Source organism: Aquila chrysaetos, chromosome 21 (assembly GCF_900496995.4).
Source record: "Aquila chrysaetos chrysaetos chromosome 21, bAquChr1.4, whole genome shotgun sequence".
Classification (NCBI taxonomy): Eukaryota; Metazoa; Chordata; class Aves; order Accipitriformes; family Accipitridae; genus Aquila; species Aquila chrysaetos.
In genome coordinates this window covers 8,828,951-8,850,345 of record NC_044024.1, presented here as the reverse complement: position 1 = coordinate 8,850,345, position 21,395 = coordinate 8,828,951, and the positions used below count along the sequence as shown (strand labels likewise).

The 21,395-nt window shown below is 45.9% G+C and overlaps 2 protein-coding genes across 21 annotated transcripts in view; one reads left to right on the top strand and one right to left on the bottom strand.

Annotated features, from left to right (window-relative positions):
- Positions 1–264: 264 nt before the first annotated feature.
- Positions 265–13,936, top strand: FHL1 (four and a half LIM domains 1). Of its 4 annotated transcripts, none has more exons than XM_029996534.1 (6): positions 265–360; positions 9,602–9,783; positions 10,519–10,696; positions 11,212–11,381; positions 11,936–12,122; positions 12,936–13,936. In XM_029996534.1, the coding sequence occupies exons 2-6, from the start codon at positions 9,628–9,630 to the stop codon at positions 13,091–13,093; spliced, it is 849 nt and encodes a 282-aa protein (XP_029852394.1). In that variant the 5' UTR covers positions 265–360; positions 9,602–9,627; the 3' UTR covers positions 13,094–13,936. The 4 variants fall into 4 exon arrangements, with proteins under 4 accessions (XP_029852394.1, XP_029852393.1, XP_029852392.1 ...); XM_029996533.1 differs by lacking the exon at positions 265–360 and adding an exon at positions 440–568 and having other exon boundaries at positions 12,939–13,936; XM_029996532.1 differs by lacking the exon at positions 265–360 and adding an exon at positions 440–568.
- An 805-nt stretch (positions 13,937–14,741) lies between these two features.
- MAP7D3 (MAP7 domain containing 3) overlaps positions 14,742–21,395 on the bottom strand; it is a 47,847-nt gene continuing 41,193 nt past the window's right edge. For 16 of the 17 annotated variants that reach the window (XM_029996513.2, XM_029996516.2, XM_029996520.2 and 13 more), the window contains 5 exons: positions 20,859–20,963; positions 20,537–20,590; positions 19,622–19,715; positions 18,978–19,176; positions 14,742–17,851 (listed from right to left, as the gene is read on the bottom strand). In XM_029996513.2, coding sequence (XP_029852373.1) covers positions 17,542–17,851; positions 18,978–19,176; positions 19,622–19,715; positions 20,537–20,590; positions 20,859–20,963 — 762 coding nt within the window. In that variant the 3' untranslated portion in view covers positions 14,742–17,541. The remainder of the gene's footprint in view (positions 17,852–18,977; positions 19,177–19,621; positions 19,716–20,536; positions 20,591–20,858; positions 20,964–21,395) is intronic. The other variant, XM_029996514.2, reaches the window with a different exon arrangement.

Below are 21,395 nucleotides of genomic sequence, written 5' to 3'. Positions count from 1 at the left end.
CTCGGTCCCCAGGGGTACAGCCCGTGTCCTTTCTGGGCCCTACAGCCAGGGGACAGCCCTTTGCTGGTTCCTGGGACCGCAGCCCCTCCGGCCCCCGTGGGGCTGTGAGCCACCTCGTCCCTTCACCAGCGGCAGTGCAGAATTCACGTTGGGTCTGTAATTTAGCTCAGGACTGTTACGAGACACAATCTAGCTCTAAAGCCAAGGCCAAATAGTACTAGCATGGGGTCAAGTTCCTGAGGCACACTCTGCCTTTGGGACTAATTTGGGTGCTGAGTAGCCAGGCAGGTATTTACATGTTGCCTACAGAGACCTAGAGGTCTCTGGATCCTATTCTTCTCCCTTGGATCACCTAAAATGGTAAGAATTTTCAAGAGGGATTAAGGTTGTGATCTCTGGGGAGGGGAGTGGACATCTGGTAGGAGTCCCGTCCATATTAATAGCCTCCGTTTAAATGTATGTTATCAAACGGGGCAGCTCCTAATCGGCCAAGAGACTGTGAACTCTGTTACCTAAGGGGCTGCTGGTGACTTTGGGCTGCTAATCATGGCTTTCCACAGGCACACAGGTAAAGTGGATGTGCTGCTGGGCGTTGTGGGAGAAGCCCTGTGTACGCAATTTCTGGTAAATGGGGAGGAAGGTTTTGCTAACAGGTTCCTGCACCAGGAAAATAACACATTTGAATGCACTCTTGAGCCTAGGCGATCTGCAGCTGTAACTAATGATGGCAAACCGGTTTATAACCAGTGTGGGGGACTGGTGCTGGCAGCACGGTGGTGGTGGTGGTGGTGGTTTCATCTATTTTGTAAAATGCTTTGGATGGTAAGTGCTTTCGTATCTGCTGCTGTGGGAAGGCTGGGGCTCAGCTGTTATATGAGGAAGACTAGGTGAAAATGTGGGATGCTGCTGCTTCTTGCAGCAAGCTTGCTGTGGCTGTTATTGCAGTGAGCAGGGGAAACCCACAGCAGAGGGGAGCATGCAGGAGCCCAGTGTGTAAACCCAGATGGTTTGCTCTGCTCTGGTGGGAAGTTTGTGGTTACTCCCTCTTCTCTGTGTTTGTCTTGTAGATCAAACAGGCTGAACCTCACCAGTGATAGGAAAATGTTAACTTTTCCATCCCATTAACACTGACAGGAATCTTGAGAGCATGTTTTGCATGGCCCCCATGGCATGCAGTTGTGTTGTGTCTTCCCATTCGTGACTAATCTCCTTTAGCCCTCCAATTCCAGACAGTTGAAAGCTCATTGCGATTTTTAAAAGGTTATCTGATTCTTAGAAGCTAACCATGTTTGTGTGTGTGTCCAACAAGTATTTACGGCCGCACATCACAATGTACAACGGCAGTGCCATTGCATCTCTTGATGAGACATAGCCCAAGAGGTGGACATGCCTGGGGAGAGGGTGTCAAGTTTGGGGCACAGCTCCCATGGGCATCAAACCGAGCTGCCGCATACCAGGAGCCAGGGGACAGTGGTGCTCATGAGACATAGTTGGGAACATAAAGCCTCTTCAAAACTGGGAGGAAAGTCACAGCATGCTGTTCAACTTCACACTCAGCCTCCCAGGACAAGGCACGAGCATGAGGCTTCTTGCATGGCATGTAACTACTTAGGATTTGCTTGTGTGATGCAGATATATGTTATGCAAGGTACCTTTCTGAGTAAAATCTGACTTCTGTGGTATCATTTTTAAACATCTCAAAGGTGTTTAAAAAGAGCAATCCATTCAATTAAAATGTAAGATGACATTTTTTAACTTCAGCCCACAAGACTGACCGATGCTGTAGCATCCTTTCATTATATTCCCAGCTGGATCTTTGTTTTCTTTCTCATCTTCCTCAGGGAGGTGTTCTCTGGGGCAAGGACCCGTGGATTTGATGTTGTGCTGTAATATAAAATGCTGAAGTGTCCTCTGAGCAGATGCTGCAGTTGGAGTGCTGCCACCAACAAGTTATAGTGTCTGCTCCTGCACCCCCCAGGGAGCCCCACTCTCCGGGACAGCTACAGTGGGGTACCGTAGTGCCTGCCCCAGGGGGGTGAATCCTCCGCAGCAGGAGAAAGGCTCACGTTTGGCTCCTGGGGCACCTGGGCACGAGAAGGGCATCCAGCTACTGAGGTGGGGGCAGATCCGTGCATAGCTAGGGACATAATTGAGGAGTCTCAAAGGTCAAAGCTTAAGGCAGCCACGCAGCGAGTTAGCTATTGAACAGGATTCTTTCGCTTTAGCTGATTTGGTTAGTTTTGAAAGGTTTGGAATTCAGTGCTTAAACTCTGCCTAAGTGCTCAGCCTTACTCTAGGCAGTGGTGCTGTGCACACTGGGAGGCTTGTTAGCATTAGCTGAGCTCTGTATTAAGTGCAAAAGGAAGCCCTGAGGGAAGAGTTTGCAGGGCTGGAGCAGTGTGTTTTTTTAATAGCACATCCCTACTTCCCTGGGGAACTGTGAAGATTTAATAGTGATTGGGATGTGCTCAGACATGGTGGCAATAGGACCGTAGGGAATGTTTTTGGCAACCGCCTGAGGAACTTGGAGCTGTTCTTGTTCTAAATAAAGAAGCTTCCATTTTATCAACAGGCTAATTTTTGAATTATAGAGTATGAGACTCGCACGTGCCCCAGCCTGGCAATGGGAGAGCACAGCTCTCCACTTGTTACTGCCAGCCCTCCCAGCAAAAATGACCTGCAAATTATTTCTTTCTTTCCTTTGACTTTGCAAATGTTTGCTGTCCAGCACAGTGTGCCAGTGACCTTGAGGTGCAGTCCTGAGTGTCGCTTTGCATTTCAGATTAATGGGACCCTTCTTTTAAGGGTATTCCCTGGTATTTATAGCAAACCATGCGACATTGCATAGAGGAATGCTGAGAATAGTAACGCAGGTGACAGACCAGAGGATGCCAGGTTCTGAGCTGAAATAGGCAGGTGTAGCCAAGGCCTGGCAGTGTAGGGGCTGTATGTACTCAGCCTGCTAAGAAAAATAAAACTGATGAAGAGTCAAAAAGCAATTGCTCTTTTCCTTTCATATTGCCATAGAATATGCAGCTTGTGCGTAGGGCAGACGGTTAACACCTTCATCCTAATCTTCTTTTCTAAGTGGCAGGATAATCCGTAAAGTTTAAGTACAGTTTCCCTGATTGTTTTTAGAGACCACACTTCAAGTTCTTCCTTGGTGGTTTATCACATTTAAACATATTCCCCAGAGACATTAACACATATCCTGTGCTAAGTGCTTTACTTATCAGCTATGCTTCAGCTCCTTTTGCTGAGTGCTTCGGTTCCATTTGCTGTGCAAACCACTGCGATGCTGCCTTGCGGTATGTAGCTCGACTGAACTGGGAGGAACCAGCCTAGGGGAGATGGGAGACAGGAACCGACGGGAGAGACAGCGGGTTGTGTTAATGCAATAGCTTTTGTGCAGTAGCACTTCTTAGGTCCGTACCTTTTCCATCCCAAAGCTTGCCATGCTGCAGGGTGCAGACAGCCCTGACCGCTGGCTGGGACAGCCCTGTGACTGCTCCGCAGCACGGCGTCAGTTCGACTTGAGGTGCGTGGAAGCCGGGGGGGGCCCAAACATCTGAGGTCTTTGAAAGATGGAAGGCATAGTTGTCCAAGGGCTGAGGAGCTGCTTTTGAAAAGCAGCAGATGCTCTCTGGGGACAAGTGGCTAACTGGCACCTCTGTGGTCAGGTAAATGTTAGGGTTGAATTCCAGTGGGTCTTTGTGCCAAATACCCTGATACTCGAGAAGGCCACAGGTCTGGCCAGCCGCCCTCAAGCTGTAGCCAAATCCATCAGGGAGCTACATTTAGACAGCACCCTGCCAGGGCTGGTGGGAGAGGGACACCTTGCTTAAAGGAGGATTAGTTTCTGGAATTATTGCTGGATTTTTCTTGAGCTCTTATTTTTATTGAGGGTCCTCTAGGCTATTTAAGGATGAGCATGTACCGCACTTACCCCTCTCCCCAGCAGCCTGCGCTGTCTCTTCTCACCTGCTTCTCTCCAGCAGAACATCCTCTGCGCATGGATGTCAGCCTGGGCCAGAGAATAGCTTCACTCTGTCCCTACTTTTCCTCTGTTTTCTAAATCCCCTTCTGTGGCCCCAGAGTCAAGCCGAAATGGGGTTTGGATCAGTGCATGTCCTCAGGGTATGTGATTCTGCTGGGATTAAACAGGAGACACTTGACCAGGCTGTTCGCTTTGAGACACTGTAGTCTGGTGTAAAGGTACAGCCAAAGAAACTGTGTTCAAACAACTTCCAAGCTAAAACAGCTGTGTGTACCACTGTCGTTTTAAGCACACCACTGTGAAAAGAAGCACAAAGGTAGAGCGCTTACGGTTTTAGTGGTTAGTTTGATGAGTGCTTACCCTGAGCACAGAGTTTTGCATTGCTGTATCATGGTTCTACCGCTGATGTGAATCCCTCCTGTGTGCTCAACAGCTGCTGCGCAGCTTGCACAGGGAAACTATGCAGCATGCACTAAAATAAAGGCCCCAAGGAAGAGCGAGGCGTCATCATGTTTTTTCCATATACCCAGTGTGTCCTTAGTTTCATGACTTGCCTATTTTCCAGACAGCAAAGACAGGCCAGGGTTAACATACCTGGAAGCTCTGGAAAGTTAAGCTGTGGGGATGTGGTGCAGCCAGAGGGTGAACAGGTTATTAAGGAGATAAACATCTCCAAACCCATGATCTGCTGCCAACCAGGCTTTAGAATATTTTTTTTTTTTTTTTTTTTTTTTTTGTGGAGCACAACAAATGTCTGTTCTGTCTACCTTCTGTGAGAGCGGACAGGACCGCTTCGGGGAGCAGCAGTAGGATACTAAGTGCTTCTTCCCCAGGGCAGCAGAACTCTGAAGTATCCATGGACATTTGCTCCAATCTGGAAAAATGAGCTGGTGGTCCCAGCACGGCTGCTACTGCCGCGGGGCCCCACTCTGCCACAGACCGGCGGCTTTTGGGGCTCTCGTGCACCAGCCCCTGGGTGGGCTGCTCTTGTGGGAGGGTTGTAGGAGATGATCTGGCTGATGTGAGCTCTTGGCATGGTGAGATGGGTGAGCAGAGATCATGAACAGCCAGCACATTTCTTGGGACAACATGGTCAGTGTTTGCATCCTCATTGCAGGCAAGGGGAATAAAGGTGCCTTTCCGGGGTCTAGATCAGGGTAGGGATGACACCACTGAGGGCAGAAAGCTCCTGTAAGAGCTGGAAGAAAATTCACGCCCCAGCCTATGTATGAGAGGGACTTTTTTGGTCCATGAGACGGCACGAGGCAGCTAGAAGTTGGCCTGTCTGCCTGCACAGCCCAGCTCCCGGGACTGTCAGGCGTAGTGTTAATTTGTCTGTGGAGCTCCAAAGCTGCTGTGATAAATGTGTGTCTCCTGTTAGAGCGTCATGTGTTACATGGGAACACAAGCTTATGTTACTCCCTGAGCCATATGTCCACAATCACGTGTTCTGGTTGAAAGCAACCCTAAACCCAAGATCAGGAACGTTTCGATACCATTTGCCCTGGACTCTGTGCAATTGCATTTCTTCTAAATAAAACCCACTTGCTTGATAAAGCCCTGCAAAGCTGGCCGTGGCTCACATAGTTTCCATGTTTCCCAACTGTTTGTTTGTTTCATTTACTTGAACCTTGGCGTAGTTGTCAGCAGGACGTAGCCGTCTCCTGACCTTGGCAAGGCAGCGTTTCCAGACCTCGGTCCCCATAGAGTGCAATTCCTGCCAGCTTGGACTCCAGCCTGCTTCTATAAGTTTTAGGGGAAGGGTGTGAACCCAGTCCCTACCTCTGCTGCGGCCCCCCTGTGTGATGCTCCTCTCCAGGACTATCTGTCTTGCTTTCTGGAAGAGAAATGCTCCGACTTGTTCTGGCCCGATGTTATTGAAAGAGTGACAAAGCGGAGACAGTGAGATGACTTTTGGATTTTAAAATCCGCAAAGTAACAGTGTGAGTCCAGTCTCGTGTCCCAGCACCTTCCACTGCCCATCCAGCAGCTTCCTGAGCCCAGAGATGAGGCAGAAGGAGAGCTCTGAAATAGCAGCAAAATGTTCCTTTGCAGGCAGGCACCTCCCTGGGCTTTGCACATGGCTGCGTCAGGGCTGCTCATGGTGTGCTGCCAACATCACCTTCCTCGAAAAGGGGGAAAAAAAGAAAAAGGGGGGTTGGCAAAGGAGGTGGTGAAGGCAGCAGCCGCCCCTCACTTCTTGCTGCGGTGCCTGGGCAGTGCCAGGAGCTGTTGGGTTTGATGTGTGCTCTTCTGGCGAGGTGTGCTTGCACCGGTGCCTCGGCTGCAAGGCTCCGCTCCGCTCCGCTCGAAAGCGGCACCGATGCTCCCTCGGCCCCGGGGGCTCCCGTGCCAGCGTGGGGATTTCTCACGCCGACAGGTTGGGCCACACAGTTGACGGTACATCTAGAATTACCAGGGTGGGCAAGTGTCCAAGAAAAAGCTGCGTAAACAAGTCCTCGTGCCGTAACAACAGGGCAGTCCTGCCTGCGCGGCATCCTGCGGCCGAGGGCGAGCCCAACGGGGTCCCGCTGACTCTCCCTTGCCGTGAGGGCACAGCTGGGGACGACGTACCCTCTCTACACCCCCAAAAAACCCCCCCCAACGCAAGCCCTGTTTCAGTTTATAAAGGTGCTGTGCTGGGGCTTGGAGCAGCACGGCTGTAACGAGCAGCCACCGTGCCGCGGAGCTCCATCAGGAGCGGGAAGCGACGCAGCCCCTAAACCCCAGGGCTTGGGACCTTGGTGGGGTTGGTCCGAGGTGAGCTACGTGATGGAGGTGCTAACGGCCTCCCCCGCCTCACAGCAGGAACCAGCAGCAATTTATATTGCCTGACCGCATCCTTCTCCCTTTCCTGCTCCGCGCTGGCGCTGCAGCTCTATCGGGAAAAGAATAATTCAATTTCCTCTTGGCAGCCCCCGTTGCCAGACCGCTGCTGCGTCTCCTGTCCGGTTGCTGACGGTGCAGAAAGTTCAAGGCTGTGTCGCGGCCGTGCAGGGGGAACGGGGCTCTGCGGGGGCAGGATTGGAGCTGCGTTTCGGGGACCGCACGGGCTTGTGTAACCCTGCCAGAGCTTTTGCGGCTCCCTCGCGGGAGTGTTGCCGGCTTCCTCTGAGGAAGGGCGTTGCGGAAACAGAGGGAGCCGTTAGCAGAAGTGGTCCGGGAGGCTGAGACCGGGCGTGCAGGCTGGGGCGGGTGTCTGGGGGGAAAGCGTGAGCGTGTACCTCCGGCCAAAGTGGAAAATCCTCGGGGCGAGAGCCCCCGCGCCCGCTGATGTGCTGGCTCCCTGGCCATGGTGGAACATCATCCCTTGGCAGAGCCCTGCTGGCATGAACCGAAGAAGTATCTTTATGCGTAGAGAGATCTTTTCTTGTTTCTTTTCCTTACGACTTTATATGTGAAAGCCCGGCAAAAAGAAGCAGCTGGAAGCTGCACAACTATCCAGCACAAAAGGCCTCGGAGGGGGCTGCAGCTGGCTGGAAACATGGAAACTATTCTGCTCTGCTCATGGCTGGCAGTGATTTCTGCGCACAAATTATGCGGCACCTCAGCCAGGACCTCGCCGAGGCCTGCAGTGGGCCTGGCCGTAATGAACTAAGTGGCTCTCAGTGAGTGATTAGGTACCGTTATCCTTGCCTGATGTGAAATACGTAAATAAAACAATCTAGTATCCTTCCTCTTAGTGACGGGGAAAGGTGTGGGACTCTGCTCTCCTCGCCAGCAACTGTGCTCCCAGAGCGAGCAAACTTTGCAGTGCCGCACTTGCAGCGGGTTGGACCCCAGGAGGCAGAGAGCTGCATTTTTGTGCTTGGCCAGAGCCCATCCTGCTTCTCTGTACGCAGAAATCTAGCGTTTGTATCTCGGATGGCCGTTAAGGGAACTGAAAATATTTGTGTTACTAATGCATTGCTGTATTGCGTTTGCGTGGCAAGATTTTGGCAGCGGGGGCTATGGGGGGGGGGCTTCTATGGGAAGCTGCTAGAAGCTTCCCCCATGTCTGACAGAGCCCATGCCAGCCGGCTCCGAGACGGACCCGCTGCTGGCCAAGGCCGAGCCCATCAGCGATGGTGGTAGTGCCTCTCGGAGAACAGATTTAAGCAGGGGAAAAAAACTGCAGCCAAAGAGAAGAGTGAGAATATGTGAGAGAAACAACTCTGTGGACACTAAGGTCGGTGAAGAAGGAGAGGGAGGAGGTGCTCCAGGCGCCGGAGCAGAGATTCCCCTGCAGCCCGTGGGGAAGACCATGGTGAGGCAGGCTGTCCCCCTGCAGCCCAGGGAGGTCCACGGTGGAGCAGATCTCCACCTGCAGCCCGTGCAGGACCCCACGCCGGAGCAGGTGGGTGCCCGAAGGAGGCTGTGACCCCGTGGGAAGCCTGCGCTGGAGCAGGCTCCTGGCAGGATCTGTGGCCCCGTGGAGAGAGGAGCCCACGCTGGAGCAGGTTTTCTGGCAGGACTTGTGACCCCGCGGGGGGACCCACGCTGGAGCAGTCTGTGCCTGAAGGACTGCAGCCCGTGGAAGGACCCACGCTGGAGCAGTTCGTGAAGAACTGCAGCCCGTGGGAAGGACCCACGTTGGAGAAGTTTGTGGAGAACTGTCTCCCGTGGGAGGGACCCCACGCTGGAGCAGGGGAAGAGTGAGGAGTCCTCCCCCTGAGGAGGAAGGAGCGGGAGAGACAACGTGTGATGGACTGACCGTAAACCCCATTCCCCGTCCCCCTGCACTGCTCAGGGGGAGGAGGAAGAGAAAATCAGGAATGGAGTTGAGCCAGGAAGGAGGGAGGGGTGGGGGGAAGGTGTTTTGAGATTTGGTTTTACTTCTTATTATCCTACTCTGATTTGGTTGGTAATAAATTAAACTAATTTCCCCAAGTCGAGTCTGTTTTGCCCATGATGGTAATTGGTGAGTGATCTCTCCCTGTCCTCATCTTGACCCATGAGCCTTTTGTTATATTTTTCTCTCCCCTGTCCAGCTGAGGAGGGGAGTGATAGACCGGCTTTGGTGGGCACCTGGGGTCCAGCCAGGGTCAACCCACCACAACTGCTTACGCTAACTGTAGTGGCTTCCAGGAGGCAGGGCGGCCCCTGCCCTTGCTGAGCTCCAGAGCGCAGCCAGGAGTTGGCCCACACGGCCTCACGCTGTAGCCTGCATTTTTCTGAGACTTCATGGTTACTTCTGTCTCTGTGTCCTAAATGGCAATTCGTGACCTGGGAGGGGACATCCAAGCTGCCTTCTTTAGCAGGTGTATGTTTGTGACTGCTGTGACCAAACCCAGATTGTCTACTGCACCCAGCCTCCCTGAGCGTGATGGTTTGTTAGCCTAACCTAGACCCTAAAGACAAAGCTGGAGGCACCTGGAAAATGCCAGTGCAGTCGGTAGAGAGCTGTCATGTTTTATAAACCACTGAGCTGCCTGACAGAAAAATTGCCCTAACAGTGCTGGCACCGAAGCTGCTTTCTCTACCAACAAGCCCTTGAGGAGCGTGACACCACCACATGCTCATTGCTGAGCCATCTTTCTGATACTTCTTATTTGCATAGACCTGAGAAGCTGGAGCACTTACCAGGGCTTCAGTGCTGTAACTTCACTTTCTTTCCTCTCGCAGGGCCTGGCAGTTACACCGTGGGCACCATGTCGGAGCGCTTTGACTGCCACTACTGCCGTGACCCTCTGCAAGGGAAGAAGTATGTGCAGAAAGAGGGTCGTCACTGCTGTGTCAAGTGCTTCGAGAAGATCTGTGCCAACACCTGCATTGAGTGTAAGAAACCCATTGGAGCTGACTCCAAGGTGAGTGCTGAGCAGTTAAATGGGTAATGAGAAGAAGACAGGCAGATGCTGATAATGCTCCCATTTGTTTTCCTGGCTCTGGTCTGTTTGTGAGCTTCTGTGTGAAAACAAGTTCTCTCGTGAGTCTTCTGGCTGATGGGCCACGTGCTCCTTGGGCAAAGAGCCAGAGGCTCTGGGGCACTGCAGCAGGACTGCTCACGACAGGCCGCTTTTGCACAGGAGCTTATTTCACGATCTAGATTCAGCCACATGAACTGCTGCAGATGCTGAATTGTCCTGAAGAGAGTACTGCAGGTAATCCAGCCCACACAGGACTTGCAGAAAACTCATCTTCTGGGCAAAGCACTCGGCAAGCTAGGGTCTGAATTTTTTGTCAGTTTGTGAAATGTTTATTGCTTCATGTTCGTGGCAGTAATAATGTACACCTGAACTAGAGGGAACTTGACAATCAGAGAAGCCCCCACTTACAGAACTTCAAATCTCAAAGCTGTTGGTTTGAAGCATCTTCTGCTACCCTGAAAGTCCAAAGTGAATGCGATTGTGTCCGTGAGTTTGGTTAAATGTCCTTCCCATAACTGCTTGCAGATGAGCTGCACTTCCAACCACTGAATGGAGAGATGCTTAGGAACTAACGAATCTATCCTTAACTGCCAAGGCTGATGAGACAGTAGCTTGGTTTTAGGGCTGCTCAGCAAGAGAGAAGGGCTTATTGCTCACTGTTTCTGTTCATTTCAGGAGTTGCATTTCAAGAACCGTTACTGGCATGACAGCTGCTTCCGCTGCTTCAAGTGCTATACGTCCTTGGTCAACGAGCCCTTCATGCTAAGGGAGAACAACAAGGTTTGGTGTAGCAACTGCACTGCTGCTGAGGATGCGCCCAGGTGTAAAGGCTGCTTCAAGCCTATTATTGCAGGTACTGGTGCCAGTGATAGGGGTACAACTGCCCAGTTCTGATCTAGGGCAAAACCACGACGGTTTATCAAGCTGTGGAGGCTGTAGAAGCTGCAGTTAGGGGTATGGTGGGCATCATAGTGGAAGGCTGGAGCACCACAAAATGGTGCAAATTTTGACTGTTGCTCTCACCTGTCCATTTTATTAAAGTGTTGAAGGGCTGCTTTGCAGTTAACCCTCATGCGGATAGCTTACCCTAGCAGTTAGTCTTAAACCATTTCTACAAAAAGCTCTGCTCTGTAAATCAAGGTCCTCTTCTCAGAAAGGCTCAGGCACCTGTCCGACTTTAAGAAAATCTAGAAGGCCCTGGCTAAAGTCAGATATGGAAACTAACAGCTTATCCCTTGTCCATGTTGCAATTGAATCCTGGGCATAGGTATGGACATATCTTGCCTACAGGCGTGCTACATTGCACAGGGTGGGGAGTTTGTCACAAGCCTGAAATCCCACATCACAAGTTATTTCTGTCTGTTGTAGGAGACCAAAATGTTGAGTACAAGAAGATGGTCTGGCATAAGGACTGTTTCACTTGCAGCCAGTGCAAGAAAGTGATTGGATCTGGGAGCTTCTTCCCCAAGGGCGATGACTTCTACTGCGTCTCCTGCCACGAGCATAAGTTTGCCAAGACCTGTGCTAAATGCAAGAACGTAAGTCTTTCCACTTTGCAAAGGCAGCTGCCAGAACTAGCCCTCACATGCCTTTTGGAAGCTAGGAGAGTAAACCAGTAGACAGATCATGTTCTTTCCTTGAGATACTGGTGCAAGCAGCTAGTGCTATAATAACGTGAGAGAGAATGGTTCTTGCATGTTACAGTACCTGAGCAGGGGCTGTAGGGTTATCTGATGGCAACTCTGCTGAAATCAAGTGGGTACCGGCCTTGCACTTGCTTTGGGGATGGTTTGAGCTCTCTGGTAGGTATTGTGTATTCAAGCAGTAAAACAGTATTTTATAAAATAGCTGTTTTACAACTGATTAGTGTAGAATTGCAGAGTCAATGCAGGTGAAATAAACTATTATGAAAGCTCCAGGCATGCAGGATTTCAGGCTTGAGGAACTCAAGTGCACTGCACTATTTAATTTTAATGAAAACTTTCAAGAGATCTTCTCTGTGACAAAGCCCTCCTACCTTACACCCCATGCCTGCATCACCTCTCTTCCTCCCTACTGGTTCTGAAATACATCTCTGCTCTTTGCCTCCTAGCCCATCACTTCTGGAGGCCTCACGTACCAGGAACAGCCTTGGCATTCAGAGTGTTTCATTTGCTCCAACTGCAAGAAGCAACTGGGTGGGAAGCGCTTCACAGCTGTAGAGGATCAGTTTTACTGTGTTGACTGCTACAAGGAGTGTGTTGCCAAGAAGTGTGCTGGCTGCAAGAATCCTATTACAGGTATGCTGGATTAAATGCAGCTTGAGGGCAGTGGGTGCTTAAGGTCAGAACAGCAATCCCCAAAGCCATGCAGCTCAGCGGCTGCTAACACCAGAAGCAGGTCTAGTATACCAAGACCAATCCCAGCAATTTACATGTGATCTAACTATAAGCCACGATAAGCCACGTGCTCTTGCTGGATGAAGTCTGAGTTAGTAAATGAGCTCTTTCTTTACCCTTTGCATGCCTCAAATTTACCTCCTTCAAAACTTCCCCAGCTAGAACTGTTCCCACCTCTATCTTAGTTTGGGAACGTTAAGTCTAAAAAAAAAAGCAGCGTTTTATTGCCCCAAAGTGGCATTTGCTTCGCTTCCGATTTACATGTAATGGTTACTGGATTGCAAAGCTCAGCCCTGAAATGTGGGCACTATCCTGCCAGTCCCATGGGACTTGCATTCCATTCTGCATTTTAGAGCATGGATCTAAGCTTGTAACAACCAGGTAGGGTGTTTAGCCCAACCTGTCTTTGCTTTACATCTTGATCTTTCCTTCAGTGTGATTGTTTCCTGGAGAAAGGATCCAAGGGAAAAAGCTTATCGCAGAGACAAGCCACACAAGCCTTATGCTAAGCTGCCCGTTTCTCCAAGAGCAGTGATACTAAGCAGCAAACAACATGGTTCAGTTGCAATTCTTGCTAGTATTTTAGGCACACAGATATGGTCTGCAGGACTAGAGAAGCACAGGAAGCAGTAAGAATGGGATCTGCTGTTTGGTGGGCTAACCCAGCCAAGGGAAAAGCTACTATCGCCGTCCTATAATTGTTTTCTCTCCTAGCAGGATTTGGAAGAGGAACCAGTGTGGTTAACTACGAAGATGAATCCTGGCACGATTATTGTTTCAAATGCACAAAGTGTGCCCGTGGTCTGGCCAACAAGCGCTTTGTTTGCCATAATGGAAAAATTTACTGTGCTGAGTGTCCCAAACGACTGTAAGGAGCAGACAGCAACTGCTGTAAAATGGATTTTAGAGCCCTGCTTTCCAAAACAGTCCTGGTAAAGGAGCAGGTTTTTGCATGTTAAGAATTTTAACTTTTTCCATTTTAGTATAAAAACTAAAGTAGCCTCAATATACTGGGTTTGACTTTTGAAGCTCCTGCAGTACAAAAGCATGTAGCGTTGCAAAAATCTAACTTTGTTTCCAAGTAACTCTTAGTGTAAAGGCTTGAAATGCTCTTAGATTTAGCATTAGAGATCCACGTACTAAATAATCTGTGTGTGGCTTAAACTAAAACAAAGCTAGTTTTAAACTTGTCTGGTAGACGTTTAAGCTTGGCACTTACTTAAATGAAGTGGGTTTGACAAGGCATGCACCTCAAACAGAGATGCAAAGATTGCACCTGGTATCAGAGAGATCCATTATTATGCTTTTACAAGTACATTACATACATCATCACACCATTAATAGCAGCTCTATAATAAATACCTTAGCTTACCCTACCACACCAAATTGCAGCACGTGTATGGAATGGCTTCATCTTACATATAACAATGTTTTGGGAATACAATTTAGCTCTAGTTAAGTTTCCATAAACTTTAGTCTTGATTTCTGCATGGTTTGCCCAAAAGTTTTGCTCATCAGCTTTTTTTACATCATTGTTTAAACGAGGCTGTCTCTATACAATTATTAATCCATTAACAAGAAGTAAATCTTTCAACTACAACAAAATGCACATGCATTTAGAATTGCCTTAAAAACAGCTCAGACAACGATAGCTCTCCTATCATGTCAGTGTATGTTTTATGATTTAATAAAAATGAGACTAGTGCCTGCTTGGAGTCCTGCAGCCTGGAAAATTGTTTTTTCATTTTGCCATCTTTCTTACACAATTGACACCTCTTATGGCTGAGCTACCACAATCAAGTCTCATGCATTGATACTGGCAAAGTAGAGTCAGCTGTTCTGTCATAGCACCCTTAAATATCTGAGGACCAAAGCACCAATTTCCATAAACTAATTATTAAAAAAAACCCCAAACCTGACACTGGACCATCTGCCAGGAACAGCCTCTGTGAAAAAGCCCTTTGGAGAACTTATGTACAGCCACTGTCCATACACAGATCTACTACCCTTCAGTAACCTGAATGCTGGTTTAAGGGGTTTTTTTCCACAGTAGTGAAATATAGAAATACTTATCAACTGGATGCTGCTCCAGTCATTCCCTTTCATTCACAAACACTTCCCAGAAACAAAGAACTCTTGTTTTTCTTACAAAAGGCAGCATCATGCTGTATTCTTGGCAGTCACTGCTCCACTGTGGCCATGGAGCACTGCTGGACTCACCGCTAGCATATAAAGATGCTGGTGCTAGAAGTAAAAGGCAAAGGCTTTTAGTGAAAAGCAAGTGAAAGAATTCAACAGTTATGAACGTGTCATCAGCATGTACAAACACAGCAAGGTCTGAAGGTGTTAGTACAAATACCTTCCCAACCACACAAATGCAATTGCCAAAGAGGCTACTAGTTTTGGGAACCTGCACTGTGGAGTAGTTAGAGCAGTACCAGAGTGCATCTCAAGGCAGGTCAGCATGGCAAGAGGTTGGAGCCTCCTAGCAAGGTAACGTTTAGCATTACAGAAATAAAGCATTGTTCAACTGCAAAGTTTATTTAACAGTGCGCACATATTTACATAGAGCTGTAACAGACCATTCAACACAATATCGGCACAGAAAAAAATATCGGCATCTTTTTTTGTTAGAATGATTGTCTCTGCCAGAATGAAACAGCTATCATACAAAAATACATTTTTCCTTTTACCTAAGGCACTGCTCTAAAGTCTAAAACAGTTCTACTGTATTCTGAATAGCAAACAGCAAGAGTAAGAAGGCGGAGGGTTTCCAACTGTAACTGCAATGTCGAGGAAAGAACACATGTAGTTCCAGCAAAACTATTTGCATTTAACCACTGAAAACACAGCTGCCATTTGGATGATTCATTTGAATTGAAGTATCAGCCAATTGTTTATAGCAGGATTTGAGACAGCTATTCTTTAAAGTAATCACTTATCCAGTATATCTGTTACAGGAGATATAAGAACAAGACTCCATTATTACTTTTAGTAGCAATTTTCAGAAGATGCTTAGTTATCTCTTCATGCTGTAAAAAGCAGGCAAGTTTAGGTTAAATAGATTACTTAATGCAGGCTTTAGGGGAAGGGAAATATATATGCAGCTTGCAGCCACTGTTATAAAGCTAGAATAGGAACACTTAGAATAATTAACATGAAAAAAACATTACTTCAGTGGTCTAATACTGTTATGTACACAATAAAATAATACTTCCATAAGTGTAGATAAACTTAAATAAGTAATTCAAAAGGAAAACACTTTTAAAAGCATGACATGTTAAACTGCACTGACAGACATATCTAGGTACTCAACATTTTTGTGCATATGCTGTAAAACATTTTGATGTTTGCCAGTAGATTAAAACATATTAGTGATGGTACAATACTGCATTTTGAAACTGCCAGTATTTTCACATTAGAAAATAAGGAATTTTTCTCCTTCATTCAAGATTGAAGATATTAAATTTTGCATTTTTAAATAGCACATGAACCAACAAGCAATAGCATTTTTCTAGAATGTTACAAAGGGAGTTCAACTTTAACACACACTGAATGAGTCTTTTACTTCATCAAGTGCCATTTTAGGAATATGCAAAATCTGGCCAGTAGCTAAGTGGGGAGCCTCCAGTGGCATGTTGCTGTACATCATACTGATACAAAAATAAAAAAAAGACTCAAACAGGTTACTGTAAAGCCTGTAAAAGGGAAACAAGTGATATTTGAACAAGGAAGTCTTATCTAACAATTACTAAACGAATGGAAAAGGAACATCAGCACAATAGTTTCCCTGAAATGTTTCAAGGTGCAAATCAGAAGTCTGTCATCCCTCCCCCTGGTGTTTTATGTTTTTTGCAAACTTGAAGATGGATAAAGGTAAACAAGCAGCTTTTCAAAACAAGGCCTTCGGTACTTGATAAAACACTGGATTACTGAAGTGCAATCAGATTATTTCCAGGTCTCTCTAGTGTTCACAGTTCTGTCCAAAGAGCAAAGAGAAGAAAACATTTAACCATCATAACTGTGTGTATGCCACATACGTCTATCATCACTGTCAGAGTCTACATCCAGGCAGTGAGCACAGAACCACTTGGTTACTTACGGTCCAAAATCAGTACAGTAGCTTTTCTTTTTTTATATACGAATATTAGTTTTCAAAGTTATGTAAATAATTCTTAAAACATATTATGTCTAAACACTTTCAAGTTCAAAATTAAAAGGCAACACTTTCTTCACTAAAAAGTTAATGATTTTGATCAGAACAAAATGTGATCAGCAATATCACATCAAACCCGTCTATTCCCATGGTCCAGTTAGTTGAGGCCTCAAGGAAAGTCTCAATGAGTCCACGGGACTAAAATTCACAAGACGCAGAGTGACAGAGGAGACTCAGGAAACAGTTCAGTCTAGAAAAGTGCTACACTTTAATAAAAAAAAGTGCTACACATCACTTCTTAAAGAAAACGTGGATAGCAAGTCTTGTTTTTTCCACTGCCATTCGTTTCAACTGTTCACACAGTCATTTATCTCATGGAAAGAGATCTCCTGCTGTGAGTACGTCCATTTGGGGTTTAGCTCCAACACCAGAGAAGTTTAGTCTTACATAAACTAGCTTACTGAAGCCTCTCTGACACACTATGCTGTACTGCATCAGGGTTTGGCTTCTCAAGTACATGTGGCTTCAGATGCAGCCCTCCTTCCTTCAGAAAATTCAGAATATTGTGTGTGCAGCTTTATTACTCCTCCCAAAATGTAACACAACTGTCTGTGGAATTTAAAGTTGGTGTTACGCCCCACTCGGTGAAGTGAAAGACTATTCTACAGTAAGTAGAGAGGACAGCTAATACCTTGCCAGAGCTTGAAGAGACCTTGCAAGATCATGCAGGCCAGCATCAGAAAGTTACAGAACATGCCTAGGAGTGGAAAGGTCTTGTCTGTAGAGTTACATCAGACACCTTTTAAAGTGTTAGCATCTTCAAAAGTAACATGTGCCATTTAAGACATCTTAGAAGAAGCCTAAAAATACAACAGATGGGCTTGAGTGCTGGTAGGAGATACAGGAGCTTCGCAGGGGCTCAGCTGTGTCTTTGGAAGAGCCTTAATGACGGGCCTTGGCTGCTGTCTAGAGCAAGTCCCTAAAAAGGCATCAGTTGGTGACTCCTTTTGACAGAATGCAAGTTACAAGCACTAAAGAAACAGCTTTCCCTCCGGCCTACACATTGGAAAAAGTGCCTTGAAAATAAGAAGCTGAAGTTAAGGCAAGGAGAGTAATATGCAAGGAGGTTAATTACCTAGCCAGAGGAAGAGACAGATAGGGAAATCAGCTTGGATTACCTGATGAAGAATCTATAGGTTTGGTCAATGAATTCACTGCACCATCTTCCTCAAAAGCCAATTTGGGACTAGAAGGTATTGTAGCAGCATCATTCAAGTTTTGATTACAGTTACCAGCAGAGATGCTGTCCGAGCTTAGTTTGGTTGACTTGGAATGTACTCCAACGTCAATAAACTCCTCAAAAGTCCACGAACCAGATTTTCCATTAAGATTCTGAATAAGTCCAATTGTACGATCAGCTTCGTTAACACCCAACTTCACCGAGTCATCGATAACCATTTCTTCTGCAGGATGGCTAGAAAAAAAAAAAACGAATGGATGCTTATATTACAATTTCTGCATGTTTGACCTTTAGACTGATTACAGGCCAGCCAATTAGCAGTCTGCATACTTTGCAAAGCACTGAATATCCTGAAGGGCATTCCCAGACAAGCTCCTCCGGCTGCCATGGAGATCTCCCGTCCAAGAGCCAATGGGGAAGAATGACTCACCAACATACAGACACTTTTTACTATACTAATAGCTCTCAGGTAAGGTATGGCTCCGGATATTTGATAGAAGAAAGCAACAAGTTTAAAGCCCTGCACCACTAAACCCCTGTTTTAGTAGTGTGCATTTTCCTTTTTTCCAGTTAAGACTTTTTAAACACAAAACTAAGCCTCAGAAGACTAGCAATATTTAAAACATTCAAAATCTAAACCCAGATCAGAGTGATCAATTTTCATTCATTCTTAAGATAATCATGAAAATGTTTTTGTATTCCATCACTGGAGGAATGAAATTAATTTATCATCACTTTAAAAAAAGAGTTCACAATGTCATTTCTGAATCATTAGCATTTAGATGAGCAAATGGAACAAGCATCAGAGGACAGACTTTTCTAGTAGTAGATGGAAATGCTTTATGTTCAAAAAGATAAAATTTGAAATACTAAAATTCCCATTAAGGGAGGCTTTTGTGTTGTATCTGGTGTTTCAGCACAATTGAAACTGTTCTAGACCTTTCTGTATGTTATTCTTTCTTTTCAGTGTTGTTCCCCTCCCTCTTGTTTAACGTTGTTAGTGAAAAGGACTGCTAGCCATTTCAAGGGAAAAGATTTCAAGCCAATGCCGTTCTTTATAAGTAACACTGCCACATTGCTGGCTACGTGTCTTGCTTCTCAGCAAAGCCAGTACTGTTAACATGGTGCCATCTAAACAAACAATTATCCTGAACTAACTGCCTCTGCGTGAAGCAGTAAACTGACAGCATGCACACACCACATGCCTGGAGCAAGCCAGAGAAATACCACAAAGCTAGCAGGGTGCAAAATTCGAGGCAATGCTACATACAGCACTAAATTTAATTTAAACATAGAGAGATATTCCTTGTGTGACGGATTAACTGCTCTGACAGTAAAGCAGCCACCTACACAGACTCACCTGGAATCCTTTAATTCAGTAACAAGAAGAGACCCTTCATCACTTTTCAAATCGCCTCCATTCATGAACACTTCACTGGCCTTCAACTCTGACAAATCTTTTTCCTCAGATTCCGTAGAGATCAAGCTATTTGCAGTCTCTAAACAACCCTCTGCCTCCCCCTTGACCTCCTGGGCTAACTCAATGCCATTTAGCTTTCCTGAAAGTGGGGGGGAAGAAAAAAAAAGAAAGAAAAAATAAAAATAAAGAGCTTCAGTAACAGAATTGCTATTCTAAATGAATAAAATACAAGTGCTAAAATGACCTTTCCTAGCCAAAACTCGAGGCACTTGGCTTCAAGAGATTCATTTCTCTATAGACAAGCTGCCTGTAACAACATGAAATTTGTTTTCCATCTTTAAAAATACACTCATAAAATGAAAGCACGCTGCCTGCATTTCACTCTCAAATCATTTTTGCATTTAATCATTTTGACCGTCTCTTGTGGTATGGAACAGGCAATGATCTACTGAGCCTCCCTGGCATTTCTGGGACTTGTGTCTCAGACCATCACAATGCTATTATGTGAGTGACCTTTTTAACAATGCTTAAACATCACTGAGACACTGACTGCCACTTAGACCTGACTCATCAAGTTTCCTTACCTGGTTGATCAGTCTTCTCAAGACCCAACTCTTCCTCCTCTTCAATATCCTCTGCCTCCATAGCCTCAGAGGCAGACTTCCCTTCATTCTGCAACTGAATTGCCGGAGTGTTATTTGGAATAACTCATTACCCTCTAGCTAACAGGACAGTTGCACAAATGGTTCAATCACAGATCCCATGCCGGGCTATTCTGTGCCCAGCAGTAAGGCCACACTAGTCCAAAGGCTAAAAGACAATCAAGTCACCCAGCAATGCATGCTCTGCTGAGCCAGAGCCCGTAAAGAAATATGTGGGACCCACTTCCATCTCCTACCTATGAACTATTCCTGAGTTCCTTTTCCCCTCATTTCTCCAAGGTGTGTGCTAACTATTTATTCATTTTCAGCTATATGAAGACTTGGGTCTTTGAATGTTCAGAGAAGAACAACTACTCCTGAATACAATATGCATAATTTACCACAAACCTTAGGTCACTACATTTAACAAAAATATATCCCAGTTTACTGTAGCAATCCAAGGGGCATCCAAAATTTGCTTTAAGCAAACAGATGAAGCCAGGAATTTAAGTTTTCTGGGGAAAAATAGCCCCGGAAGAATGCATACAGTTAAAAAAAAAAAAAAAAAAAAGAAAATCTAACCAGTGGCTTTTTTTTAACCAATCTGCAAGTCATAATGCCAGATCACATTGTTTCTATACGCCTTGAACAAAAACGCATCAAAGACTTTTCGTCAGAACAAGCAAAGCAGAACGTGTGCAATGGGAAGCTACTGAAAATTACTCTGGTGCACCAGGACTTTGCACTTCATGTGGAAGCCAGTTTGAGTAAGGATAAGAGAGGAAGACAGGATACAAGGCAAAGCCTTCTCTGGCAAGGGCCTATTCTGTCATTATACAGATTCAAACAAAAAAGTACCTTGGATTCGTTTTGATCTGACTTTCGTGTTCTTTTCATTATTTCTTCAATTCTCTGTTAAAACAGTGAAAATAGTTGCAATGACATACAGAGCTTTATATTTCAGCACTCTGGTTTAAATTTTCATCAATCATAATATATTTTCATGTTTCATAAATTTACTACTTTATTCACCATTTTAAAGCTCACAAGCCAGAGTTGGCTTTTAAAAAAAACCCACACTACTTCTATTTAAATGCATCTGAGACAGTTTGCCTGTTCAGTTTAACACTTCAACCACTATTTTAGGCTGAGAAACCTCTCTGCTTTCAAAACAGTATACCTTTTTTCTTTCAAGCCTTTCCTGCATATTTTGCCGCATAATTCTCTCTCTTTCCAGCCGCTGTCTTTCAGCCTCTTCTTGGGCTTTTGCTTCAGCTTCTTCTCTCTGAAAATAAAACAAAAAGAAGAGAGCATCCAGTGCACAACTCATTCCCAAGAGTCAAAAGAGCTGTTACAGAGATTGTGGTTCAACACAGACAGGAACATCAGACAGTCGTTACTTAATATTACCATACGTTGCAGCTAAATGCCAATTACCCAGCTACTGACATGAAATATGTATTACTATGACATTCAGAAACTGATCTGAAAAGAAAAATGATGTGCATGGCTATATTGTGATTATGCAAATATTCTGAATGTTGTTGAGCTACTCAGCGTTCAAACTATACTTCAGGATGAAGATCTGTCTAAGAAGGATAATTTATAAAGTAGCAAGACAGCAATTAAATTCTAAATGTGGCAAGGTTAACTTAAAAATCTAGGCAGTCAGGTATTACTGCCAAGATACTTGGTGCTGAACATCTTCTGTTCCTTC